This window comes from Biomphalaria glabrata, chromosome 6 (assembly GCF_947242115.1).
Source record: "Biomphalaria glabrata chromosome 6, xgBioGlab47.1, whole genome shotgun sequence".
Taxonomy (NCBI): domain Eukaryota; kingdom Metazoa; phylum Mollusca; class Gastropoda; family Planorbidae; genus Biomphalaria; species Biomphalaria glabrata.
The window spans coordinates 24,641,944-24,666,970 of record NC_074716.1 but is presented as its reverse complement, the minus strand read 5'-3'; the positions used below and the strand labels follow the sequence as shown (position 1 = coordinate 24,666,970).

The 25,027-nt window shown below is 35.5% G+C and overlaps 1 protein-coding gene across 3 annotated transcripts in view; it reads left to right on the top strand.

Annotated features, from left to right (window-relative positions):
* Window positions 1–1,208: 1,208 nt before the first annotated feature.
* LOC106050920 (organic cation transporter protein-like) overlaps window positions 1,209–25,027 on the top strand; it is a 27,691-nt gene continuing 3,872 nt past the window's right edge. Inside the window, exons 1-11 of one of the 3 annotated variants that reach the window (XM_056032348.1) lie at window positions 1,209–1,293; window positions 2,282–2,444; window positions 8,053–8,245; window positions 8,959–9,181; window positions 9,649–9,752; window positions 11,869–12,023; window positions 14,160–14,328; window positions 14,424–14,639; window positions 15,982–16,208; window positions 20,399–20,580; window positions 21,468–21,619. In XM_056032348.1, the coding sequence (XP_055888323.1) occupies window positions 8,103–8,245; window positions 8,959–9,181; window positions 9,649–9,752; window positions 11,869–12,023; window positions 14,160–14,328; window positions 14,424–14,639; window positions 15,982–16,208; window positions 20,399–20,580; window positions 21,468–21,619 (1,571 nt within the window). In that variant the 5' untranslated portion in view covers window positions 1,209–1,293; window positions 2,282–2,444; window positions 8,053–8,102. The other 2 variants (XM_056032347.1, XM_056032346.1) reach the window with 2 other exon arrangements.

The following is a 25,027-nucleotide window of genomic DNA, read 5'->3' as shown; positions in this document are numbered from 1 at the left end:
ACCCTCCCCCTTCTCTTGTCACGGTCCTCTGGTCACGAGCGACCGTGGACTTGTTTACCTGTGGGCCAATGAGGTCACAGGGGCTACAACCCTGTAATATGCTCCCCCTGTTCCCCCCTCATTTATGCCCCTGGCTTGTACATTTATATGTGTATCTGTAATATTATTATTATTATATGTGTACAGCAATTATTATCAGACTTAGTAAAATGTCGTTAACATGTATCTTAGCCTGAGGGAGACGCTCCTACCAAGGACGCGCCCCTCGCCAACCAGCCTGTATGGTTTAATAATTCAGGCTCCTCTCACGTCTCATCTTATAGCCTCCTACATCAGCGCTGGCGTGTCTTTGTTGCCTGAAGGTAGACCCCAGCAGCTCTCCACACATTCCCGTTGAGGGTGAGTCTCTCATCCTCCTCGACTAAGAACTGAAGGCATTCCAGGCTGAAGTCCCATGACCGGTCTGCACCTACCACGGGAGTAAGCCCACCGCGTGGCATCCTCATTTTCATCACACTAGTGCCTGCCTACCCGCAGGGCACCAGAAATTGGCTGCCAGCACAACGGAGCTTCAACTTACCCCACCCCGAAGGGGAACCTTGAATACAGATAAGTGAGAGACAGCCGAATAAGCAAACCATACACGAGTTTTATAAGCAACATCCCAGTGATGATATTGGCTTATAATTCGTTATAAATCACCTTGTACATCCCCTCCCCCATACTCATCGATTGTATTTCTTCTTAATTATTCTTTATTAAATATTTGTTCTTCCACAAAATCATTAAGCTTTGCGTTTTGCTTGTTCCTGTCTATGTGCCTATATAATACCAACAAAATATTTACCACGTTGTGGCTCTAAGACTTTACCCCTAGAAGTCGCAGGCCAACGTCTCCATCGGGAAGTGCAAATGAACCGATCGGCGGACTTATTCCACCACACATGGCACGCCAATGGTTGTCCGGATCGTATGGTATTGCCAGGGCCGATTTTGACATCCTAATTTGTTTGATATAGAAAAGGGAAAATACACAGTCATACAGTATTGAGATATTATGCTTGTAAATGTGGAGTTCTTCTACATAGATAAGATATTTTTTTAAAGTATTTTAAAAATATTTTGCATGTTTTTAAATTCACATGACTTGTGGGGTCAGCCATATCCAATGTAATTCGTTTCCTTAGCATCACACTTAATGTTATCTCCAAGGATTGAAACGAGGTGACAACGCGTAATATCGGTTCTAAAGTTCTTCAGCTGGTCACAAAGTCTGTATGAGTTGATGTGTTTGTAAGTTGACTCGAATGTAATCAAGACATTATTTTGTAATGTGAACTAAAAGCTGCAAGTCGAAGGTATCACGATGCAAAGGACCGCGTGATAAATATTTAATACGTGTGACCCTCGCTTGCTGCTTCTGCCTCTAGATAAATGAACATGAGTTTTAATGCGTGTAACTTGGAACACGTGACATGTACTGCTTGACGCTAATATGTCAACAGAATCTTAAAATGAAAGCGTTGAAGGTCTTGATAAGAACTGGCAACATTGTGTTTTTCCACTTTAATTTCCATTGTATTTAAATGAAAAAGCCAATGGCTATTGCTAAATGGTTATATAATTCTATGTTGATTACAATACATGTTTATATTTCTTGATTGTGTTTTTTTTATATTTTTCCTCGGAAGATTCTGACATTTGTTGTTCCCAGATGGTTTAGCAAGGGACGGATTCACGAACTTCCTAGGCAAGGTTCTTGTGGAGACCTGTCCTCTTTCGAAAATTTTAATAAACATATATTTTATGACTGTATCAAAGAAAAATTAGGAATAAAAGAGTTATTGTAAATTTATTTTATGTTTCCTCTCAATTATATTTAATATGAATATTTCTCATTATGTTGAGGCCGCTATTAATGTTCAGCACTGCCGTATAGCCGGCCTTCATTTCAGCTATAATTAGAGTAAGAGTAAAATTCCCCTTTCAGACCTTGTCATGTAAAGCTCCTCTGTTTATTTGGCCCACGGTTAACGAAAGCGCCGTGTTATGTGGCCAGCACAACGACCAACCGCATTACTTAGCCAACGCCAGGTATCCATTAGAGTTGGTTTGACTCAGAGGCGCCCTTAAAATCCAGAATCTGGGACCTCTCCGTTTTGAAACAAAGCGCTTTAGCCACTCGGCCAGCGCTCCCCTTATATATAAGTAGATATAAGTAGTGAAGCCGAATTTCGGGCTAAAATGTTTAAAACTAAACGAGTTTTTTTGTTTGTTGTAGCTTGTACTTTGACAATCGTATGTTCGAGAGATCATTCGCACTTCAAGACCTTCGAGTCGCTGACTGGTCGACATCATCTGCACATGAGGACTGAACAAATCATCGACTTTTGTTTAACTTTGATCATCAGATGGTCTTTTGATAAGATTTGAAATTAATCCAGGTACAAATATTATTTTTTACAACAAAGTAGATTAGAAAAATCATTGAAATCTGACATAGCCAACAGTAGAAAAGTACTATATTAAATAACAATAGAAAAGTACTATATTAAACAACAGTAGAAAAGTACTATATTAAACAACAATAGAAAAGAAAGTACAGAAGAATATAATCTTAATTAACAATACAGATCAATAGGTACATTTGTTTAAATGTCAATACGATGAATTAAAGAAGTGATAACAATTTAGTACAATAATAATAATATGAGCTACAAGAAATTGGACCTATATACAAGGAGACGAATGTCTAGTTTCGATTAAACATACTACTGCTCATTTCAACTAAATGATATGAACTATGTCTGCATATATATAATATCTGCATATGTCCTATGTTTAATGGGCGGGGTCAATTTCAAAATAAACAATATATGGTCTACAAACAAACAGCAGGCGTAGACGGTGGCTAACGCTAGCATATATATATATATATATATATATATACAACTACTTATTAGTACAACTACGTATGTGACGGTCCCAAGCCCGGCTGAGAAAGGAGGAAAGTTGGGCGTAGGGCTAGCTACCCTACCCTGTAGAAAAACCACTAGCTACAGAAACACCAAACAACTTATTAGTGCAATCTATATAAAAATGATTTCATCAAAAAATGTCTACGTTAATTGTGTTGTAGAAAAATGCAATATAGATAAAGACAAGATATAAACAAGATATAAACAAGATATAAACAAGATATAAACCAGATATAAACAAGATATAAACAAGATATAAACCAGATATAAACAAGATATAAACAAGATATAAACCAGATATAAACAAGATATAAACAAGATATAAACAAGATATAAACAAGATATAAACAAGATAGATATAAACCAGATAAAAACAAGATATAAACCAGATATAAACCAGATATAAACCAGATATAAACAAGATATAAACAAGATATAAACCAGATATAAATGATTGTTGAGCTGGAATCTAAGAGGACTAATTGAAAGAGGGAAACAAACAAACTGCTGGAGTTGTTTCCCTCATGACTAGAGATTCGACTCCCATATCCCTTTTTTTTTCAATCAAACAGCTGGTCTCAATCCCCCATGGACCACAGTTTGAGAACCACTGAACTAGACAACACAATCTGGATCGAGCAACAGTTTTTGTCTCGCACGGTCTTCTCTATATCAAACAAAACATCAATAGCTTTGTTTAGAATAGGAATAGGAAGGTTTAGCTCGAGGTACAAAAACAGTCACAAAACAGTGTTGACATCCTTAATGCTCCCCAACCCTTTACATTTTTGTGTTGTTGTGTTAGAACAGAAGAGATCTAATGATAGGCCCAATCGTATACATGGGGTAACATTCTGAGTATCCTGTGAAAACTTAAAAGTGCACAAAACTATAGGCTGACTTATAATTAAAAGATAAATTGTTAAAAGGCCGAGTATCTAATTACAGTAAACAAATAAAACAAGATTACAAAGAGAGTTTGTGTTACACAAACTCAGAGGCGGCCCCCGTCGAAGTCGGATCCCTGTCGGATCTGCATATTCTCAAATAATATTCAAGAAGTGATTTAATTTTAATGTAAAATGTTTTACATGTTTTGGATGTTCCTTCAGAGTTGAAGATAATTACTTCCTAGCCCAAACCTCCCGCAGGACGACGGGGGATGGGAGCGGGCAGGGTTTGAACCCTGGACCATCCATAAATCTGAACGACAGTCTAGCGCGAAAACCGCACGACCAGGCAGCCATCCGATGGTCAAAAGTAATAATGTTTCAAAGATTCATTTGCCGTAAATTTAAATTTAAATTAAATAAAAAAATAGTAGATTAGTTTTAGTATATTAAAACATTACAATATTGATCAAAACGTTTGGAAATGAAAATCTACACTTTTTTTTTACACTTAAAGTTTAGAAATTGAAATTCTACATCTTAATCTAGTCTATTTTAGTCTAAACTAGATCTACAAATTCTAGATATAGACTCTAAAATAATTTTAATTAGAATATAAATCAAGATCTAGATATACTGTAATAAAAATCTAGATCTAGTTTAAAAAATCTAGATTAGATCTAAATCAAGATATCATTCCTTTTTTAAACGCGAGTCACATAACGAGGCTTAATAAACATTACTATACCGAGTTCTTTTTTCATTTCATTTGAAGAATTAATTCCATATATCGTCAGAAGAAAAAAAAAACACTACGTCACACGGCCTAGCTAGACTAAAATATGTTTTTATTAATACAAGCAATTTTTCGAGGGTTAATAGACATTGGTGCACCGAGTGCGTTCTTTTAACATTACATTTAAAGAGTCCATTCATATGACGTCAAAGAAAAAAAATTCCATTACCTCACAATAGGCTAATACCGGTACCTTAAAAAAAATGTCTTTATTTACACGAGATATTTAACGAGGGTTCATAGACATTGGTGCACTGAGTTCTAATAGAATTTATTTAAAAAGGATCAAAGCCGCATTGTTTTTGCGTTTTGTCTGTCAGTCGGTCCGTCCGTCATCTTGATATAAAAAAAAAAAACAACAACTAAAAGTTATTAAAAATTGATTAACCTTTATTCTACGTTTCAAAACATCGCAATAATTTTTAGGTATGAACACAATTGAAAAGTTTATATAATAGATTGTTCCGGATGTTTGTATAAATAGTAAAAGAAAAAGAGAATTTCAGATAAATGAAATACCGTTAATTAAATTTTTTGGATGGTCTCGTATAAAAATTAGATGTACTACAGCCATGTGGAGAGATTTTCATACCTTACTTTGGTGTTTGGATTCTGTTTTCTTTAAAAATCGGAACATAATATTAACGATAATTAGATTTTTTAATGTTTTAGGTAGAAAGTTAAATGTACTGTAAGAGAGTAGTGAGTTAAAATATTTTTCATAAAAATCCCTAAAAACTTTGTTTCGTAAATGAGAAGATTATTTGTTTATTAATTAGAAGAGGGAGTTCAAACAATTATTTGGCGTTAGTAGATTTTTAAATAAATTTGGAAATTTCTGGCGACGATTTATAAGAAACAAAATCCGGAACTTTCTTTATCGATTACAAAACTTCTATGTTATGTTTAGCAAAAAAATTAAATGTCTAAAAAGTAATTTTCAGTAATCAATTCTAGTAAATTACTTTTTTTTAAAGCCCAAAACAACCTATTGTCGATATTTTTAAAATTTGTTTAAAGATAAAAATACGGAACAATTTGATATTGATAACCAAATTATAGTGACGCATTGTCAAATAATATAAGTATAATATTAGTAAATTATGCGATTTCAAAAAATCATTAGGCATAATTCATGTTTTATAAAACAATATCCGGAACATTTTTACACTTAATGAAATATAAGTCAGTATAGAGTTTTTGATTTAGCATTAATATGCTATTTACATAAAAAACGGAACAACATATTATTGATAATGTGTTTTTGCAACGTTTAAGCATGGAAATTGAATGTAATATAAATTAGAAGAGCAAACAAACATTTGTTGGGGTTGATTAGTTTTGCACAAAAAAATCCGGAACAATCAATTTTTAGATAATTAAAACTATTGAGATGTTACGGGAGGAACATTAAAGAGTAAATCAGATTTTCAATAGCTTTTAGAGTTCTAGTTTTTTTTAATCTAATCGTGACGGACAGACCGACCAACAGACAAAACGCACAAAAATAATCTTCTTTTATTCGGATGGGGCACTAAAGAAAAAATAAATAAAATCAGATTTTTTAAAAAATTTTAAGGAATTGGTTTAGCACCTGGTCATGTAGCGACGTTACGCTACTGCACGAAAATCGCTGCATAAAAAGTCCATTAAAAAAAATGTGCGTGATATTTACATACAAAATGCATTATTAGCCTTTATAAACAAACAGAAATGTTTTTTTTTAATTTTAGCAGCTAGTTGACCAGAAAAAACATCGTTAACTATTATTTATATTTGTTGTAAACATTTCCTGTACATTTTAAAAATATATTTGACTTAGTGATACTGAAAATACACAACAATTGTCCATCTTTGTTAGCATATTGTAACATTGCCTCCCTTACATTTACGTAATTGTTTTAGAATTGGTGTATTTTTATGAAAAAATCGCTTGCATAATTAATTTTATAAATTAAACGGTTTGCTTTTAGAAAACCAAAAGTAGCCGTTGCACCTAAACTTTTCAAGCCGCATTTAATGATGAAATAATATTTTTCATATCTCTTCTAGTTTTTGAGATCTGAGTGTGACAGACGGACAGACGGACAGACGGACAGACGGACATTTTGCACAAACCTAATAGCGGCTTTTTCCCCTTACGGGGGCCGCTAAAAAATTGAATGGACGAGTATTTAATTACACTAAACTAATTAGAATATAGATCATTTCACGATGCTTGGTCTTTATGTAGAGAATATATTTGTTGAGTTGATTGTCATCCCTTAATTCTTTTCCCCTTTAGAGATGTTAAATTGAGTGTCCTCTCCTGATTCTTTTCCCCTTAGAGATGTTAAATTGAGTGTCCTCTCTTGATTCTTTTCCCCTTTAGAGATGTTGAGGAAGTGTCAGTCCCTGAGTCTTTTCCCCTTTAGAGAAGTTTAGTGTCATCAATTTGGTATTATCCCCTTTAGAGATGTTTAATTTCGTGTGATCCCTTGAGTCTTTTCTCTTCTAGAGATGTTAAGTGTCATCCCTTGAGTCTTTTCCCCTCTAGAAATGTTAAATTGATGTCATCCCTTGAGCCTTTTCCCCTTTAGAGATGTTAAGTTAGTGTCATCCATTAAGTCATTTCCCTTTTAGAGATGTTTAATTCAGTGTCATCCCTTGAGTCTATTCTTCTCTAGAGATGTTTAGTGTCATCCCTTGAGTCTTTTCCCCTCTAGAGATGTTAAATTGATGTCATCCATTAAGTCATTTCCCTTTTAGAGATGTTTAATTCAGTGTCATCCCTTGAGTCTTTTCCTCTTTCAAGACTCTCCTCCTCCTTTTCTCGACGGCCTTGTATCTATACATTGAACTCAGAGATGTATTTACACATTCATAGAATTCGTAATCTTGGAAAATAAAGTTTAACATTAAAATTATAGCCTACCTGTTTTCTATTCTAGTGTGAAGGCAGGAACTCATAGCAATTTATTCTATAAATAGATTATATAGGTCATCATGACAGTGTTACAGTGTCCCTCTGTTACTCTTTCCATTTCAAACACAACAAGATGATAACAAACTACAAGGGACTCGAAGAGAGAATATCAATAGTCACCACAAATAATAGCATGTAGTTTAGTTTAAGTCACTGATCAAAAGAAGAATCTTATTAGATTGATTTCGTCGGTCCCTGTGCCAGGGCAGTTTATTTGTAAGTAAAAACAAAACCGTTTTGATGGCCACCAAACTTTAAATCTTTGTACAATGGTACTCTCTAACAAACTTTGTCTGCTTATTTAGCCTCTAAATCAAAACGCTAACAGTTTTTTTTTCACCAGATATTAATGTATTTGAAAATCAACCAGTCTTGAAAAAAATAACATTACATTTTTTAGCCGTCACATGTTTGTATTTTCAGTTCAGTTGTATATCAAGTGTCTGCTGCACCAAGTGACTCTGAATGTGAGAATGAAGTTTGATGAGATCATTCAGGAGCTAGGAGAATTTGGACGTTACCAGAAGCGAATGTATTTTCTGGCCTGTCTAGTCACTATCCCTACAGCTTTCCATATCTTGATGTCAGTGTTTGTACTCGCTGTACCAGATCACAGGTGAACTTTATATCAATGGGAGATTCAAACAAGAATTGCATTGAAACGATAAGTGGGCTGCTAAACAATAGAATTATTTAACAATTGGTCTTATATAGCCCATCATTCCTGCTTATAGCAGTGCGCTAGATTCCAAGATATCTTTTGTGTACCAGTAGATGCAGGAGTTATCTGGGAGAAGGTATCTGTGCTCAGCTTACAAAACACATCTTGAGTCGAGTTTCGAGCTCGATCCACTTGATTGGTATCTAAGCGGCGTATGCCTCTCAGCAACAAATTCCTGTATGGTATTTTAAAAGCCTACATACTATATACAAAAAACGAAAAGAAAGATTTAAATTTATTAGAAATGTCATATTTAAGTCATAAAACGAAAAGAAAGATTTAAATTGAGTGAGTACACTATTAGAAATGTCATATTTAAGTCATAAAAAGAAAAGAAAGATTTAAATTGAGTGAGTACACTATTAGAAATGTCATATTTAAGTCATAAAAAGAAAAGAAAAATGAACAAATTATTTTGAGATTTTAAAATGTTAAAACTTTAATATAGAAATGAAAAAAATATTTGGGCGAGAATAAGATGTATGCTGTGGTTCATATCCACTTAAATTGCAAATTTAGAAAGTTACTTTTTGTAGTGCCCCACCAGGAAGGGGATATTGACAGGTTAAAAAAATATTTTACAGATCTATGATCTTTGAAATATTCAGGTGTGCCATTCCGGAACTGGACAATGACACGTACGCGAGCCAAGGTCCCTGGCATGCTGACCTCATCAATCAATCTATCCCATGGCTGAGTCAGAAGAACATGTACTCCCAATGTGAAGTGTTTGTCAAAGATGTCACACAGAGAGACTGGAGCAACATGACCAGAAAGTGTGACAAATGGGTTTACAGCAAGGAAATATTTACATCCACATTTGTCACAGAGGTTTGTGGGATATATTTACATTCAAATTTATCCCTTAGGATTGTGGATATATTTACACATATTTGCATCAAAACTATTTGCAGTTTTTGTTACTAATGTTGGTAGCGAATAGTATATCTAAACTGTTTGCTATTAAACAGCCATTCACACATTGTATAAAGTAAATAGTAAGGGCATGTTTCTCTGAAAAAGATTTAAACACTATAACCTTTTCGTATTCCATCTCAATGAAATTTAAAGAATCGCCTCATGGTCACTTCAAATGCTGGTTCGATAAAGAATCCATATATCCTTGATCATCCGCCCTCCTCCTTATAATACAACTGTGCCACTTATTAAATAGCTGTGAGATCAATTCTTGTACCGTTTTATTAACACTATGACATTGTTTTGTGTAGAATGATGAGCAGGTGGTGCTTTGTCGCACTATTTATTTGTCTGTACTTTTTGTGCCAACATTTCCTTAGATGAACATGGTCTGTCATCACGTGACTTATAAAACATACGTAAGCATGGCTGTGATGGGGGGCTTGATGGCAGGATCTTTCATCTTAGGAACACTCTCTGACGTGTAAGTTATTTATCTTGTGTTCGAGTATTTCCCTTCTCACCCCACCCCACTTCCAAATTTAGCATTTCTAAAGTAAATAAATAAATCAATGCTTATCAATAGTTCCGTAGTCTACTCAAGAGACTTCATTCTCCGTGTATCAAAATTATCTCATGATTAGGTCAATACATATTCTTGATTTTATATTTCAAACATAATTCTCAGATAATGATCATTATCATGGAGGCAAATGGATAACAAGCTTCCATTAATAGCAATTTTATTGGTGTATCCGGTGTCTAGAATAAGAGAAGTAATGATAAACTATGTTGTTGTTTTTTTTATAATTTGTATGCACTTTTTAGCAGGACAGAATGAAATTCTCGAAACTGTTTCGTCTGTATCTTTGAGTAGACAACGTCAAAGTCCCTAACGTCAAAGTCCCTAACGTCAAAGTCCCTAACGTCAAAGTCCCTAACGCCAAAGTCCCTAAAATTGTTTCATTTATAATGAAAACCTTAAACATAAATCTCCAATAAAGGCTAAAGCCAAAGCTACGTAAAATGTTATATACTCCAAGTAAATTATATTCAACTAAAACGTTATATTCATAAAAGTATATTATATTCACTATGTATATTAAATTCACATAGGATGCTATATTCACTAATTATATTATATTCACGTAGAATATTATATTCACGTAGTATGTTATATTCAAGTAGAATGTTATATTCACGTAGAATGTTATATTCACGTAGTATGTTATATTCACGTAGTATGTTATATTCAAGTAGAATGTTATATTCACGTAGAATGTTATATTCACGTAGTATGTTATATTCAAGTAGAATGTTATATTCACGTAGTATGTTATATTCAAGTAGAATGTTATATTCAAGTAGAATGTTATATTCATGTAGTATGTTATATTCAAGTAGAATGTTATATTCACGTAGAATGTTATATTCACGTAGTATTATATATTTAAGTAGAATGTTATATTCACGTAGTATGTTATATTCACGTAGAATGTTATATTCATGCAGTATGCTATATTCATGTAGTATGTTATATTCAAGTAGAATGTTATATTCACGTAGAATGTTATATTCACGTAGTATGTTATATTCAAGTAGAATGTTATATTCACGTAGTATGTTATATTCACGTAGAATGTTATATTCATGCAGTATGCTATATTCACTTAAAATATTTCCAGTTAAAGGATTGAGGACTAGGTGTTATTTCTTTTGATAATTCTTATTGTAGAGCACGCATGTAAGCTCAGTGCATTCTGTTGCAATCTGTTTTTGTGGACATACAAGCGTCTGGGACAGGGTTTAAAGTTTTAAAAAAATTGCTCAAGTTAAATTTAGAAATATAACTTCTCAGTTAGGTGGCCAAGGAGTTAACTTTAATCCACACGCCCCATTCTTGAAGACACTTAAAAGAAACGTATTGTTTTTCTCTAATCGTTCCCTGATGAGTCGTGTTTGTGTTATAACAGTCGTGTTTGTGTTATAACAGTCGTGTTTGTGTTATAACAGTCGTGTTTGTGTTATAACAGTAGTGTTTGTGTTATAACAGTCGTGTTTGTGCTATAACAATCGTGTTTGTGTTATAACAGTCGTGTTTGTGCTATAACAGTCGTGTGTTTGTGTTATAACAGTCGTGTGTTTGTGTTATAACAGTCGTGTGTTTGTGTTATAACAGTCGTGTTTGTGTTATAACAGTCGTGTTTGTGTTATAACAGTCGTGTTTGTGTTATAACAGTCGTGTGTTTGTGTTATAACAGTCGTGTTTGTGTTATAACAGTCGTGTTTGTGTTATAACAGTCGTGTGTTTGTGTTATAACAGTCGTGTTTGTGTTATAACAGTCGTGTTTGTGTTATAACAGTCGTGTGTTTGTGTTATAACAGTCGTGTTTGTGTTATAACAGTGGTGTTTGTGTTATAACAGTCGTGTGTTTGTGTTATAACAGTCGTGTTTGTGTTATAACAGTCGTGTTTGTGTTATAACAGTCGTGTGTTTGTGTTATAACAGTCGTGTTTGTGTTATAACAGTCGTGTGTTTGTGTTATAACAGTCTGTTTCAATGAACTATCTATGTATTTTCTTTTTCTTTTATGCGTTAGACTAGGTCGCAAGAAAGTTGTATTGCTGGGTACCATAGGACAATTGGCTTCTGGTCTTGCAGTAGCCTTTGTCCACTCTTACATTCCATTTGTCGTCTTGAAGTTTTGTGCCACTTTCTTTGGCTGTGGTATGTACCTGGCTTCATATGTCATTGGTAAGCGACAAAAGGGTTCAATATATTTAAACAATTTTACTTTTAGTAGTCATTTTTTCTAAGTACAGCTCAAAATCTTTTGTTGGAAAAATATTTGGACATTCTTGGCCACTTGATTTGAAGATGATTTTCGACAATCTGTTTCATTAACAGCGTTAGAAGCTGACTTGAAATTATTTTGAACTAGAGAACGCTGTATTTACCTAAATTAGCTTAAACGCTAAGATATACAATATACATTTACATACCATTTGAATTATTTGTAATTGATAATGAAACCCGTCTTGACAAAAGAAAAAAGACTTTTCTCGTTTTTTAAACCTAGTATTGAAACTGAAAAGAAAAACTTCTATTATATAGAGTGCAATTTGTTTTTCTTGTATTTTATTTGCAATTTTTATAGTTTCTTAAAGATGGGCTATGTTGCTGCAGGGAGCATATAGCTTACAAGTGTCAGTCACGTTTTTACAGAATTTAAAAAAAATGAAGTTACGAAAGCTATACATTATACACATACATATATATACCAAAGTTTATATAGTTCTGTGGTTTGTTAATAAAATGTATTTTGATTGGTGCTGTTTTATTGCAGGTAATTAGTATAGACATTATTTATCTTTATCAGGGGCGGACTGGCTTATGGGCAACAGGGCGAATGCCCAGTGGGCCGGCTGGGATTACTGAGTAGGCCAGATTAAATGTCGTAAGTCCCGTAAAAGTGATTGGCCTTGCCTTACCTTCATACTTAACTGTGTACGTAATACTAGTCACAGATTCCGAAATAACGGATTCGCTTATACACTTAAACAGCGCCTCTGTGAGAATCCTCTTTACACACTAAGAGATCAACAAACAATGTAAGACCTATGTTTTGTTTATATAGTCCTATCGAAGTCAAACTAGTGGAAACATACATGTGTGAATCTAAAACGGGACACTGAATTAAAAAATTAGGAAGTATTTCTTGATGTTATGGCGTTATTAAATTTACAACAGTCTGTAGATCCACTGTTACAAAAATTGACTCGTAGATGGATTTTCCTGTTTTATGTGCATTGCATAATTGGGTTGGTCTATCAGTTTTATGAATATCCTATGCAATCAAGTTGTTGAATCGAGTGGTATTGCCCAGACCGGTTCTGACACCCAGTCCGCCCCTGAGCTTTACAACACATCGAGTTTCGTAATTTAAACTCACCGAATACTGATGAAAGTCTGGATGCTGAAAAGAAAGCATAATTATGCCACGAGTCCTCACAGCTTTAAATGAACAAACTCATCTGACTATAGAAAGAAAGGCTGCTAGTAATTGTACTAGTCTAGAAAAATGCTCATAAGATACTCCGAAGAAACAAGATGGCTTCCAATGATTGGACTAAGATAAAACAATTCCAAATGCAGGGCCGGCTCTTGGAAGTCTTTGGCTACTGGAGGCTTAATCGTTGGAGTAGCATTGACATCGCCGTTCCACTCTCTCAAGTTTTAAGGACATTGAAAAACGACTTCTGTATGGGAAACTGTGTGCAGAAAAGCGCTCCCATGGGAGCACTATAAAGACACTATCAAGAGATTCTTCAAGGAATGCAATATTGACGTTCACAGCTGGAAAGCACTAGCTCTCGATCGCTCCTCATGGCGTGAAGCTGTGAGTCTCGGAGTCTCGAGATTTGAAGCAAGAAGAGTGGCCAGGGTGAAAGTGCTCCGAACCAACAAAAAGCTGAGAGAAGAAGCAGGTCTATCTGCAACTGACCAAATCTACCCATGCGAGGATTGGACTTTTCAGTCATCTTCGAGTCCATAGGAATTGAAAAATGTGCTCATCTTTGATATATATATATATATATATCAATATGACAGCAAAGCTAACTCCAGTTCTCTTACTCTACAAGAGGTCGTCCTGATTTGCTCTCCAATTTTTCTATTTTAAAACCCATTATAATTAATTGTATTTGTCTTTCGAATTAGCCTGAAGTTATTAGCAATATTAATCAATGCTGTTAAACGTCTGTTTTGATTTGAAAAGCGCCTTACTGTGTTTTTCTTTAAAAAGCATAAGTGTGAACTAATTATTAACCAGTGTAATATTAAAAGCATATCTTATTTAGTCTTATATAAAACAGATATTTTGATCCCCAGGTATGGAGTTAGTAGGCCCAACTAAACGTAGACACGCAGGAATCATCTCATCTTTTTTCTGGCTTATTGGACACTTCCTTCTGACAGGCATCGCCTACGTTTTACGAAACTGGCGACATTTACAGATCGTTTTATCTGTCCCTAACTTTTTAATGATCTCCTATTTCTTGTAAGTTATTTACTTTTAAACCCTTTTCTCGCCAGATCAAGATCGTGGATTTATTGCGATGATAAAAATATATTGTTTTCTTGTTTACCTACTAGATTATTACATGAGTCTCCGAGGTGGTTGGTGAGTAGACAGAGGCTGAAGGAAGCATCAGAAATTATCAAAGTAGCTGCCAAAACAAATAATGTCGTCTTGTCAGACAAGGTGGCACATTTAGAAGAAATAGAATTAGATGGCGCTGGTGAAAAAGTCTGGCACATGATGACGAATCTCGTTCTTCTGATACGTTGCTTGGTTATTTTCGTCAACTGGTAAGGTCTCCATGGTGATATTTTAGTAATCAAATATATTATCTTTTATAACTTTTGAATATATCTTATAGAGCGTGTCTGTGCTAAGATTTAGTGAGGTTTCTTTATCTGCGCAGAAAACGCGAAAACTGTTAATAATTACAAATGTGTATAGAAACATTTTTTTTGACATAAAATTATCAAAGGAAAAATCTATGAGTTGCTACTATCAGCTTACACTTTCTTCATTGATGGAACATGGAAGGTGGAAGGTGTGTGAAAGTTGGATAGGTTGAAGTCTTGAGAATCCCAAAACTGGCAGCGAAGTTGATAAAGTGTCGCGCTAATAATGCGAAGATCGTAGGTTCGATCCACAAAATGGCCTTTTTTTCCAATTTTCTTCTTCTTCTTGGTTCTCATTGTTAAGTTGGAGCGTTCAGATGACTATACCAATATATGAAATGAGCTGCGCAGTGGTTTCCAAATCAGGGAGCGCTCCAGATAGTTTTCTTTCTATTGGAGTGTTTTGGGGCCAGTGTACGGGCCTCTTGGTAAAGAGAACAGTTTTGTAGGACATGATCAGCATTCTAGGGTGACACTCCACATGGGCAGATTTCACTGGTTCCAATTTTGAGCTTCCGGTACATATGTTGTCTCATTCTGTTGTGTCCGGTCCTGAGTCGAAAGATTAGACGTTGATCTTGTCGGGATAGCTTATAATAGGCATCATCATTCTTGTGATTCGGATGAGAGCTTGTCCATTTCTCTTTTTTAATTTACTATTAGCTTCTTCATTTTTTCTGGATAGAGTGCAGTGTTTAATTGTGAGTTTGTTCTCCCACTCTTGGCGAGTGTGTCAGCCTTCTCATTTCTTTCTATTTCTATATGTGCTGGTATCCATTGAATAACAGTTTTTATACTGTTGTTGTTGAGCTTTACAAGTGCTGTCCTGAGTCGTTTTATATAAGAGGAATCAAAGTTTTCTAAGCTTTGGAGGGTTGTTTCCGCATCGGTTAGAGAGGCAACCTGACTGTATGGGGTACTTGGATGATTTGCTAGCATGGTAACAGCTAGTTCTAGTGCTTCCCTTTCTGCTCTTTGGCTGTCAGAGAACTCTCCAGTTGCAATGGATCTTTCTAGTTTTTCTCCATCTGGCCATTCGATGAGTATTCCAGCTCCTCCATTTGTCAATGACTATCTGAAAGGATCCCATCCAATCCAATTTTATTTGAATATAAAGTAGAAGATAATTATTTTTGCTTATATTACTAGTTCAGTATTAGAGAGATGACAAGAAAATCGATTTTTTTTTTAATATTTGTTCAAAATAAAAGAAATTACTATTCTTGTGTTCTGATTCCAGGCTTGTCGCATGTCTTGTGTATTACGGGCTGAGTTTAAATGTGGGCAACTTGTCTGGAGATCTGTATCTGAACTTCTTCCTGTCTGGTGTGGTAGAGCTGCTATCTTACTTTCTGTGCCTGATATTCCTGGACAAAGCTGGCAGGAAGTTATTACAATGTCTCTTTATGTTGACTGCTGGTATAGCCTGTGTGTGTACTCTGTTTCCTGTACTATATGGAACTAAAGGTAGTATTCAGCTATATTACAGAGCTTCTATCAACTCTGTCTGTCTGTCTGTCTGGAATTTCGTAGGTTATTTCTTCCACTTCCCGTTCTCGTATCAAGTTGAAACTTTGCACAATTATTCATTGTTGATGACAACACATAAATCTGAAAAGAAACTACCAATTATTAACAAATAGCCATAATTAATTAATTGTGTTTTATATAGAGACAGTAGGACCTACTAAGCTAAGGGGAGATAAGCTTTGGGTTGAGAATTCGGTGGTTCACAAAAATTTGTAAACTAACTATAGACTATAAAATCTTCTACTTTTACAAGTACTGGAGGTAACTGAGTGGTTAACAAGTCGGTCTTCCATAGTGGAGGCTCAAGGTGGAAGTCAGACTTGAGCAACTTAAAAAAAAAAGTTTTTTAAAAAACAGCACGGTTTACTCCCCCTGAATACCCCCACCCCCCAACACAATAGTTTATTAAATTGTTTGGACTAAAGCTGACTGATCATGCTATAAGTTAAACAAAAACCATTAATCATTGTTAGTCTAGATCTACTAAAAATTAATTATATAATTTATTGAAAATAATTGATGTAATTTCACTTGCTTTAAGTTTTTTTGTTTTTTTTTAAAGTTTTTACAATACCTCTATTCAAGTCACTCTTTCATGGAGCCTGGGTGGATGGCGTGCAGCTGATCTAAAAAATAACGGCTGTAATGATTTACATAGAACTTGAACAGTTGATGTATATCATTGAAAAAAGAATGACTAGCTGGTTGGCCAGATTGGGAAAACTCTAGTTCAATCATTATAATGTTCCAAAGTAAAAAATAAAGGAAGAAATATAAATTAGGCTAGAGACTAAGAATAGGTGTAGAGTTAACATGGCGTAATCAGCCGTATTACCGCCGTAAATGCGATAACTGAGTAAATTTAAAGTTGCTTCCATTTTTATAGAAGTTTATAAGCGTTGCTTCTATTTGTACGTAGATCTAATAGAGAATGCATCTAGAGTCTAGTAGATCTTCAGAGTTCTAAATCAGAACTTCAGGTCTAGTTTTAGATCTAGATGTCCATTTAATGAACAGACCAATAAATAATGGCACAACTATAGATCTACCTTCCTCGCGGACCGAAGTAGAAATGCTTTCTATCTAGCAGCTGACGGTGTCACGGGTACGATTCCCCGATTGAACCAAAGCATTTTTTCATTTTTGTTTATATTATTATATTGGAAGTTTAATAATGGAGGTGTGATCTTTTTTTTTTAATATATATTTTAAAATGTTTTTCTTGTTTAAAAATTTAAATAATGAAATATTTGTTTAAGCATTTGGTTCTAAAAATAGAGAACAGAAAAACAAGCAAATAATCCGCAGTCTTTCTGTGACACACAAAACACGCATATATTAGTTAATGTAAATGCTTGTTTTTGATCTTTATACTTCATGGTTTAAGCAAATTTCATTTGGCGCCAAAATTTTGGCCTTGAACCTAACCAACTAATTCGAAGTACAACTATGAACAATTTCTTGGTTCTTTGTGATAAACATAAAAAAAAACTGATTTCGTTTTGGCTACTCTCTTCTGCTCCTTATATTTGCGATGATAAGTTTGTAACTGATGAGCTGCGGCGGGTATATCACAATGAACAGAGTACTTCATCAGGAACTATACAAAAAAGATACGCAACAACTGTCGACATTTGTCTCCGGTCAAGTGGAGATTAGAGACATTCAGACAGAACGATAACGCCCTCGGATGTTTTTATCGCACTGTTTGTTGTCCTCTGAGTTGAGTATAATAATGTTAATCTTAACAATTTTCTGAGAAAAATAAGACCGACTTCACAGTATATTTATATACGCTCTACAATATAAATCAAAGCTTTTGACTCTGGTGAGGCTCATATTGTGAAACATTAAATTATGACGACTGCGCCCTGAGAAGTCTTTAACGTTTTGTTTTGTTGTCCCTTGTGTTGTATATAAGACATTGATGTCCCTTGTGTTGTATATAAGACATTGATGTCCCTTGTGTTGTATATAAGACTTGATGTCACTTGTGTTGTATATAAGACATTGATGTCACTTGTGTTGTATATAAGACATAGATGTCACTTGTGTTGTATATAAGACATTGATGTCCCTTGTGTGGTATATAAGACATTGATGTCACTTGTGTTGTATATAAAACATAGATGTCACTTGTGTTGTATATAAGACATTGATGTCACTTGTGTTGTATATAAGACATTGATGTCCCCTGTGTTGTATATAAGACATTGATGTCCCTTGTGTTGTATATAAGACATTGATGTCACTTGTGTTGTATATAAGACATTGATGTCCCTTGTGTTGTATATAAGACATTGATGTCCCTTGTGTTGTATATAAGACATTGATGTCACTTGTGTTGTATATAAGACATAGATGTCACTTGTGTTGTATATAAGACATAGATGTCACTTGTGTTGTATATAAGACATAGATGTCACTTGTGTTGTATATAAGACATAGATGTCCCTTGTGTTGTATATAAGACATTGATGTCCCTTGTGTTGTATATAAGACATTGATGTCCCTTGTGTTGTATATAAGACATTGATGTCCCTTGTGTTGTATATAAGACATAGATGTCACTTGTGTTGTATATAAGACATTGATGTCACTTGTGTTGTATATAAGACATTGATGTCACTTGTGTTGTATATAAGACATAGATGTCACTTGTGTTGTATATAAGACATTGATGTCCCTTGTGTTGTATATAAGACATAGATGTCACTTGTGTTGTATATAAGACATAGATGTCCCTTGTGTTGTATATAAGACATTGATGTCCCTTGTGTTGTATATAAGACATTGATGTCCCTTGTGTTGTATATAAGACATTGATGTCCCTTGTGTTGTATATAAGACATTGATGTCACTTGTGTTGTATATAAGACATTGATGTCCCTTGTGTTGTATATAAGACATTGATGTCCCTTGTGTTGTATATAAGACATAGATGTCACTTGTGTTGTATATAAGACATTGATGTCCCTTGTGTTGTATATAAGACATAGATGTCACTTGTGTTGTATATAAGACATTGATGTCACTTGTGTTGTATATAAGACATTGATGTCCCTTGTGTTGTATATAAGACATTGATGTCACTACAAAATACTGAATAAAAAAACAAAGAAAAAATAAACATTTCTTCTTGTGGGTATAAATTCATATTCCGCATATGTGAAAGTAGAACCTGATTGTGCGCTAGAGAAGATAGACTTTTACCGTGTGGCTTGGTATTTTCTTGGACTGATGCGATCGTTGCTGTCCGACTGTCCATTGCTTGACTTGATACAACTTTTCTACACATGGTGCATTCAAGGCGTATTTCTTTCTTCCCAGGCCTGTAACCTATGGTCATAGCTTTTAGTCCCTATTGATGACATTCACTTAGCGAAAATGTCTGAGTCCATTTTGCTTTGAGCTTGTTGCAAGTTTCCCACCTAGATGATGCTTTTATCCTCCATACGATATACACGATTAATCCAAACCAGGCAGCGTTACCCGAGAATAGTGTTGAAGGTACTGATGAGGCCTGTACCAGCAAGTATCTCAGTACTGTCTGTTAGACAGTATAAAGACGCAACGTAGTTGACGGACTTTGAACGCAACATTTAGTAACGTCACGGATGAGTGGGCTCTAGTTTATGTATGTTATTATTAGTAAGTTGGTGTTGGGAATTCAAGGTGGTCACATCATATTGCGGACAGAGACTGGACTGTGGCCTTTATTAATTAAACTTTATTCAAGCATCAAACGGTCTGGGATTAGTCCTAGCATCTTGTTCATGTATAGGTCTTGTTCAAAAGTAGTTTAAATACACCTAATAACACGCCATGTACGAGCAATAACAAGCATTGATTTTCGAGCTTCTGTATGATATGCAAGCCTTTGGTGATGGATCAATACAACACATAGATAGATATACGTTGAAGAAAACTCTATATTTCTGTGATGCCTGCTGGTAAATGTAACATTGCAAAGTGAATACTAACATATTCTCTACAGATATTTCTGTGATGCCTGCTGGTAAATGTAACATTGCAAAGTGAATACTAACATATTCTCTACAGATATTTCTGTGATGCCTGCTGGTAAATGTAACATTGCAAAGTGAAAACTAACATATTCTCTACAGATATTTCCTGGATGACGATGGCATTATCTCTGGTTGGAAAGTTTGGAGCTTCAGCTGCGTTCGCTGTTATCTACATCTACACGGCTGAGCTATTCCCAACTGTGATGAGAAACTCTGGCCTAGGAATCAGTTCTGTGGTGGCCAGAGTTGGGGGGATTCTAGCTCCTTACATTGCTGACATAGTAAGTGCTGTGATGAAAGAGATTAAGTTAAGTTCTATATGCTAACATTATTTCCAGTGCATAATCTCTAATCACGAGAATGAATCTATGCGTCACACAACATACAAGTCTTCCAGTCTTAAGTCAAACTGAATTTCATTTTAGGAACACAAGCTGTTGAAGTAAAAAAAAAAAAATTCAAATTTCCAAAAAGTTAAAATTGCTTATATCTCAGGGTAACTGTAGTGCTAATAATATTGTATTTAAGGGTCACCTGACCTCTGGAGCCATGGCTGTAGTGTTACTAATATTTTATTCCAGGGTCACGTGATCTCTGGAGCCATGGCTGTAGTATTACTAATATTTGATATCAGGGTCCGCGGGCATATTATTCTGCCTCAAAGTGGCGCCCGTGTGGAAACGGTTACTTGAGGGGGTAACTAGGCTAAATGAAAGGCGAAACAAAACTCCCGTGGGAGTGTCCAAGGGTACGTGAGAGTGAATCCATTGCATGGACCAATTGCATCGACCCTGTCGATAATCCATGCGCCGTTCCTCAAGGGACCGTTACATTAATGGCGAGTTCCCTCATGGTTAGCATGGTATAACATAGGAAAATGGCGGAGGCTCCCGGTAAACTCGGTCCTTTGGCCATGTCTAGCCCGTGCTTCCGGTGGCCAGTTTTGTCGGAAATAGCAATGCTCTATATAGGCATTGACTTGGGTCTCTTCCAGACAGAACCGTGGTTTAAACAGGTTTTTTTTTTACTGTTTGACGCTCAAACAGGTTTTTTTTTTTCAAACTTAGAGATCGAAGAGCCTTCGGCTCAGCTCTTAGACGATCAAACAATATCAGGGTCACGTGATCTCTGGTGAAATGTTTGTAGTGTTACTTATATTTGATTTCAGGGTCACGTGATCTCAGGAGACATGGCTGTAGTGCTACCTCTACTTATATTTGGTGGAGCCAGTATATTTGCTGGACTACTTGCCCTGTTACTTCCTGAGACGGCCAACAAAATGTTTCCAGACACTGTGGAGGATGCTAAAAACTTCGGAAGGTAAAAAACAAAAATCATAGAAAAGTTTTTATTGAATTTCTTTATTGACTTTGACATGTCGTTATAGATGTCGTACTCTAGTGTCGTTATAGATGTCGTACTCTAGTGTCGTTATAGATTACATACTCTAGTGTCGTTATAGATGTCGTACTCTAGTGTCGTTATAGATTACATACTCTAGTGTCGTTATAGATGTCGTACTTGAGTGTCGTTATAGATGTCGTACTTGAGTGTCGTTATAGATGAAATACTCTAGTGTCGTTATAGATGTCGTACTCTAGTGTCGTTATAGATGTCGTACTCTAGTGTCGTTATAGATGTCATACTCTAGTGTCGTTATAGATGTCGTACTTCAGTGTCGTTATAGATGTCATACTCTAGTGTCGTTATAGATGTCGTACTCTAGTGTCGTTATAGATATCGTACTCTATTGTCGTTATAGATGACGTACTCTAGTATCGTTATAGATGTCGTACTTGAGTGTCGTTATAGATGTCGTACTCTAGTGTCGTTATAGATGTCGTACTCTAGTGTCGTTATAGATGACATACTCTAGTGTCGTTATAGATGTTGTACTTGAGTGTCGTTATAGATGTCGTACTCTAGTGTCGTTATAGATGTCGTACTCTAGTGTCGTTATAGATGACATACTCTAGTGTCGTTATAGATGTTGTACTTGAGTGTCGTTATAGATGTCGTACTCTAGTGTCGTTATAAATGACATACTCTAGTATCGTTATAGATGTCGTACTCTAGTGTCGTTATAGATGACATACTCTAGAGTCGTTATAGATGACGTACTCTAGTGTCGTTATAGATGTTGTACTTGAGTGTCGTTATAGATGTCGTACTCTAGTATCGTTATAGATGTCGTACTCTAGTATCGTTATAGATGACATACTCTAGAGTCGTTATAGATGTCGTACTCTAGTGTCGTTATAGATGTCGTACTCTAGTGTCGTTATAGATGTCGTACTCTAGTGTCGTTATAGATGTCGTACTCTAGTGTCGTTATAGATGTCGTACTCTAGTGTCGTTATAGATGTCGTACTCTAGTATCGTTATAGATGTCGTACTCTAGTGTCGTTATAGAAGTCGTACTCTAGTGTCGTTATAGATGTCGTACTCTAGTATCGTTATAGATGTCGTACTCTAGTGTCGTTATAGATGTCGTACTCTAGTGTCGTTATAGAAGTCGTACTCTAGTGTCGTTATAGATGTCGTACTCTAGTATCGTTATAGATGTCGTACTTGAGTGTCGTTATAGATGTCGTACTCTAGTGTCGTTATAGATGTCGTACTCTAGTGTCGTTATAGATGTCGTACACTAGTGTCGTTATAGATGACATACTCTAGTGTCGTTATAGATGTCGTACTCTAGTGTCGTTATAGATGTCGTACTCTAGTGTCGTTATAGATGTCGTACTCTAGTGTCGTTATAGATGTCGTACTCTAGTGTCGTTATAGATGTCGTACTCTAGTGTCGTTATAGATGACATACTCTAGTGTCGTTATAGATGTCGTACTCTAGTGTCGTTATAGATGTCGTACTCTAGTGTCGTTATAGATGTCGTACTCTAGTGTCGTTATAGATGTCGTACTCTAGTGTCGTTATAGATGTCGTACTCTAGTGTCGTTATAGATGTCGTACTCTAGTGTCGTTATAGATGTCGTACTTGAGTGTCGTTATAGATGTCGTACTCTAGTGTCGTTATAGATGTCGTACACTAGTGTCGTTATAGATGACATACTCTAGTGTCGTTATAGATGTCGTACTCTAGTATTGTTATAGATGTCGTACTCTAGTGTCGTTATAGATGTCGTACTCTAGTGTCGTTATAGATGACGTACTATAGTATCGTTATAGATGTCGTACTTGAGTGTCGTTATAAATGTCGTACTCTAGTGTCGTTATAGATGTCGTACTCTAGTGTCGTTATAGATGACGTACTTGAGTGTCGTTATAGATGACATACTCTAGTATCGTTATAGATGTCGTACTCTAGTATCGTTATAGATGTCGTACTCTAGTATCGTTATAGATGTCGTACTCTAGTATCGTTATAGATGTCGTACTCTAGTATCGTTATAGATGTCGTACTCTAGTATCGTTATAGATGTCGTACTTGAGTATCGTTATAGATGTCGTACTCTAGTGTCGTTATAGATGACGTACTATAGTATCGTTATAGATGTCGTACTCTAGTGTCGTTATAGATGTCGTACTCTAGTGTCGTTATAGATGTCATACTCTAGTGTCGTTATAGATGTCGTACTCTAGTGTCGTTATAGATGACGTACTCTAGTGTCGTTATAGATGACATACTCTAGTATCGTTATAGATGTCGTACTCTAGTATCGTTATAGATGTCGTACTCTAGTATCGTTATAGATGTCGTACTCTAGTGTCGTTATAGATGTCGTACTCTAGTATCGTTATAGATGTCGTACTTGAGTGTCGTTATAGATGACGTACTCTAGTGTCGTTATAGATGTCGTACTCTAGTGTCGTTATAGGTGACGTTCTCTAGTATCGTTATAGATGACGTACTCTAGTGTCGTTATACATGACGTACTCTAGTATCGTTATAGATGTCGTACTCTAGTATCGTTATAGATGTCGTACTCTAGTATCGTTATAGATGTCGTACTCTAGTATCGTTATAGATGACATACTCTAGTGTCGTTATAGATGTCGTACTCTAGTATCGTTATAGATGACGTACTCTAGTGTCGTTATAGATGACGTACTCTAGTGTCGTTATAGATGTTGTACTCTAGTGTCGTTATAGATGACGTACTCTAGCGTCGTTATAGATGTCGTACTCTAGTGTCGTTATAGATGACATACTCTAATGTCGTTATAGATGTCGTACTCTAGTGTCGTTATAGATTACATATTCTAGTGTCGTTATAGATGTCGTACTTGAGTGTCGTTATAGATGTCGTACTTGAGTGTCGTTATAGATGTCGTACTTGAGTGTCGTTATAGATGTCGTACTCTAGTATCGTTATAGATGTCGTACTCTAGTGTCGTTATAGATGACGTACTCTAGTGTCGTTATAGATGTCGTACTCTAGTGTCGTTATAGATGTCGTACTCTAGTGTCGTTATAGATGACGTACTATAGTATCGTTATAGATGTCGTACTTGAGTGTCGTTATAGATGTCGTACTCTAGTGTCGTTATAGATGACATACTCTAGTGTCGTTATAGATGACATACTCTAGTGTCGTTATAGATGACGTACTCTAGTGTCGTTATAGATGACGTACTCTAGTGTCGTTATAGATTACATACTCTAGTGTCGTTATAGATTACATACTCTATGAGTACTCTAGTCTCTTATAGATGAGTACTGTTGCCCCTTATAGATGACGCACTCTAGTCCCTTATAGATGAGTGCT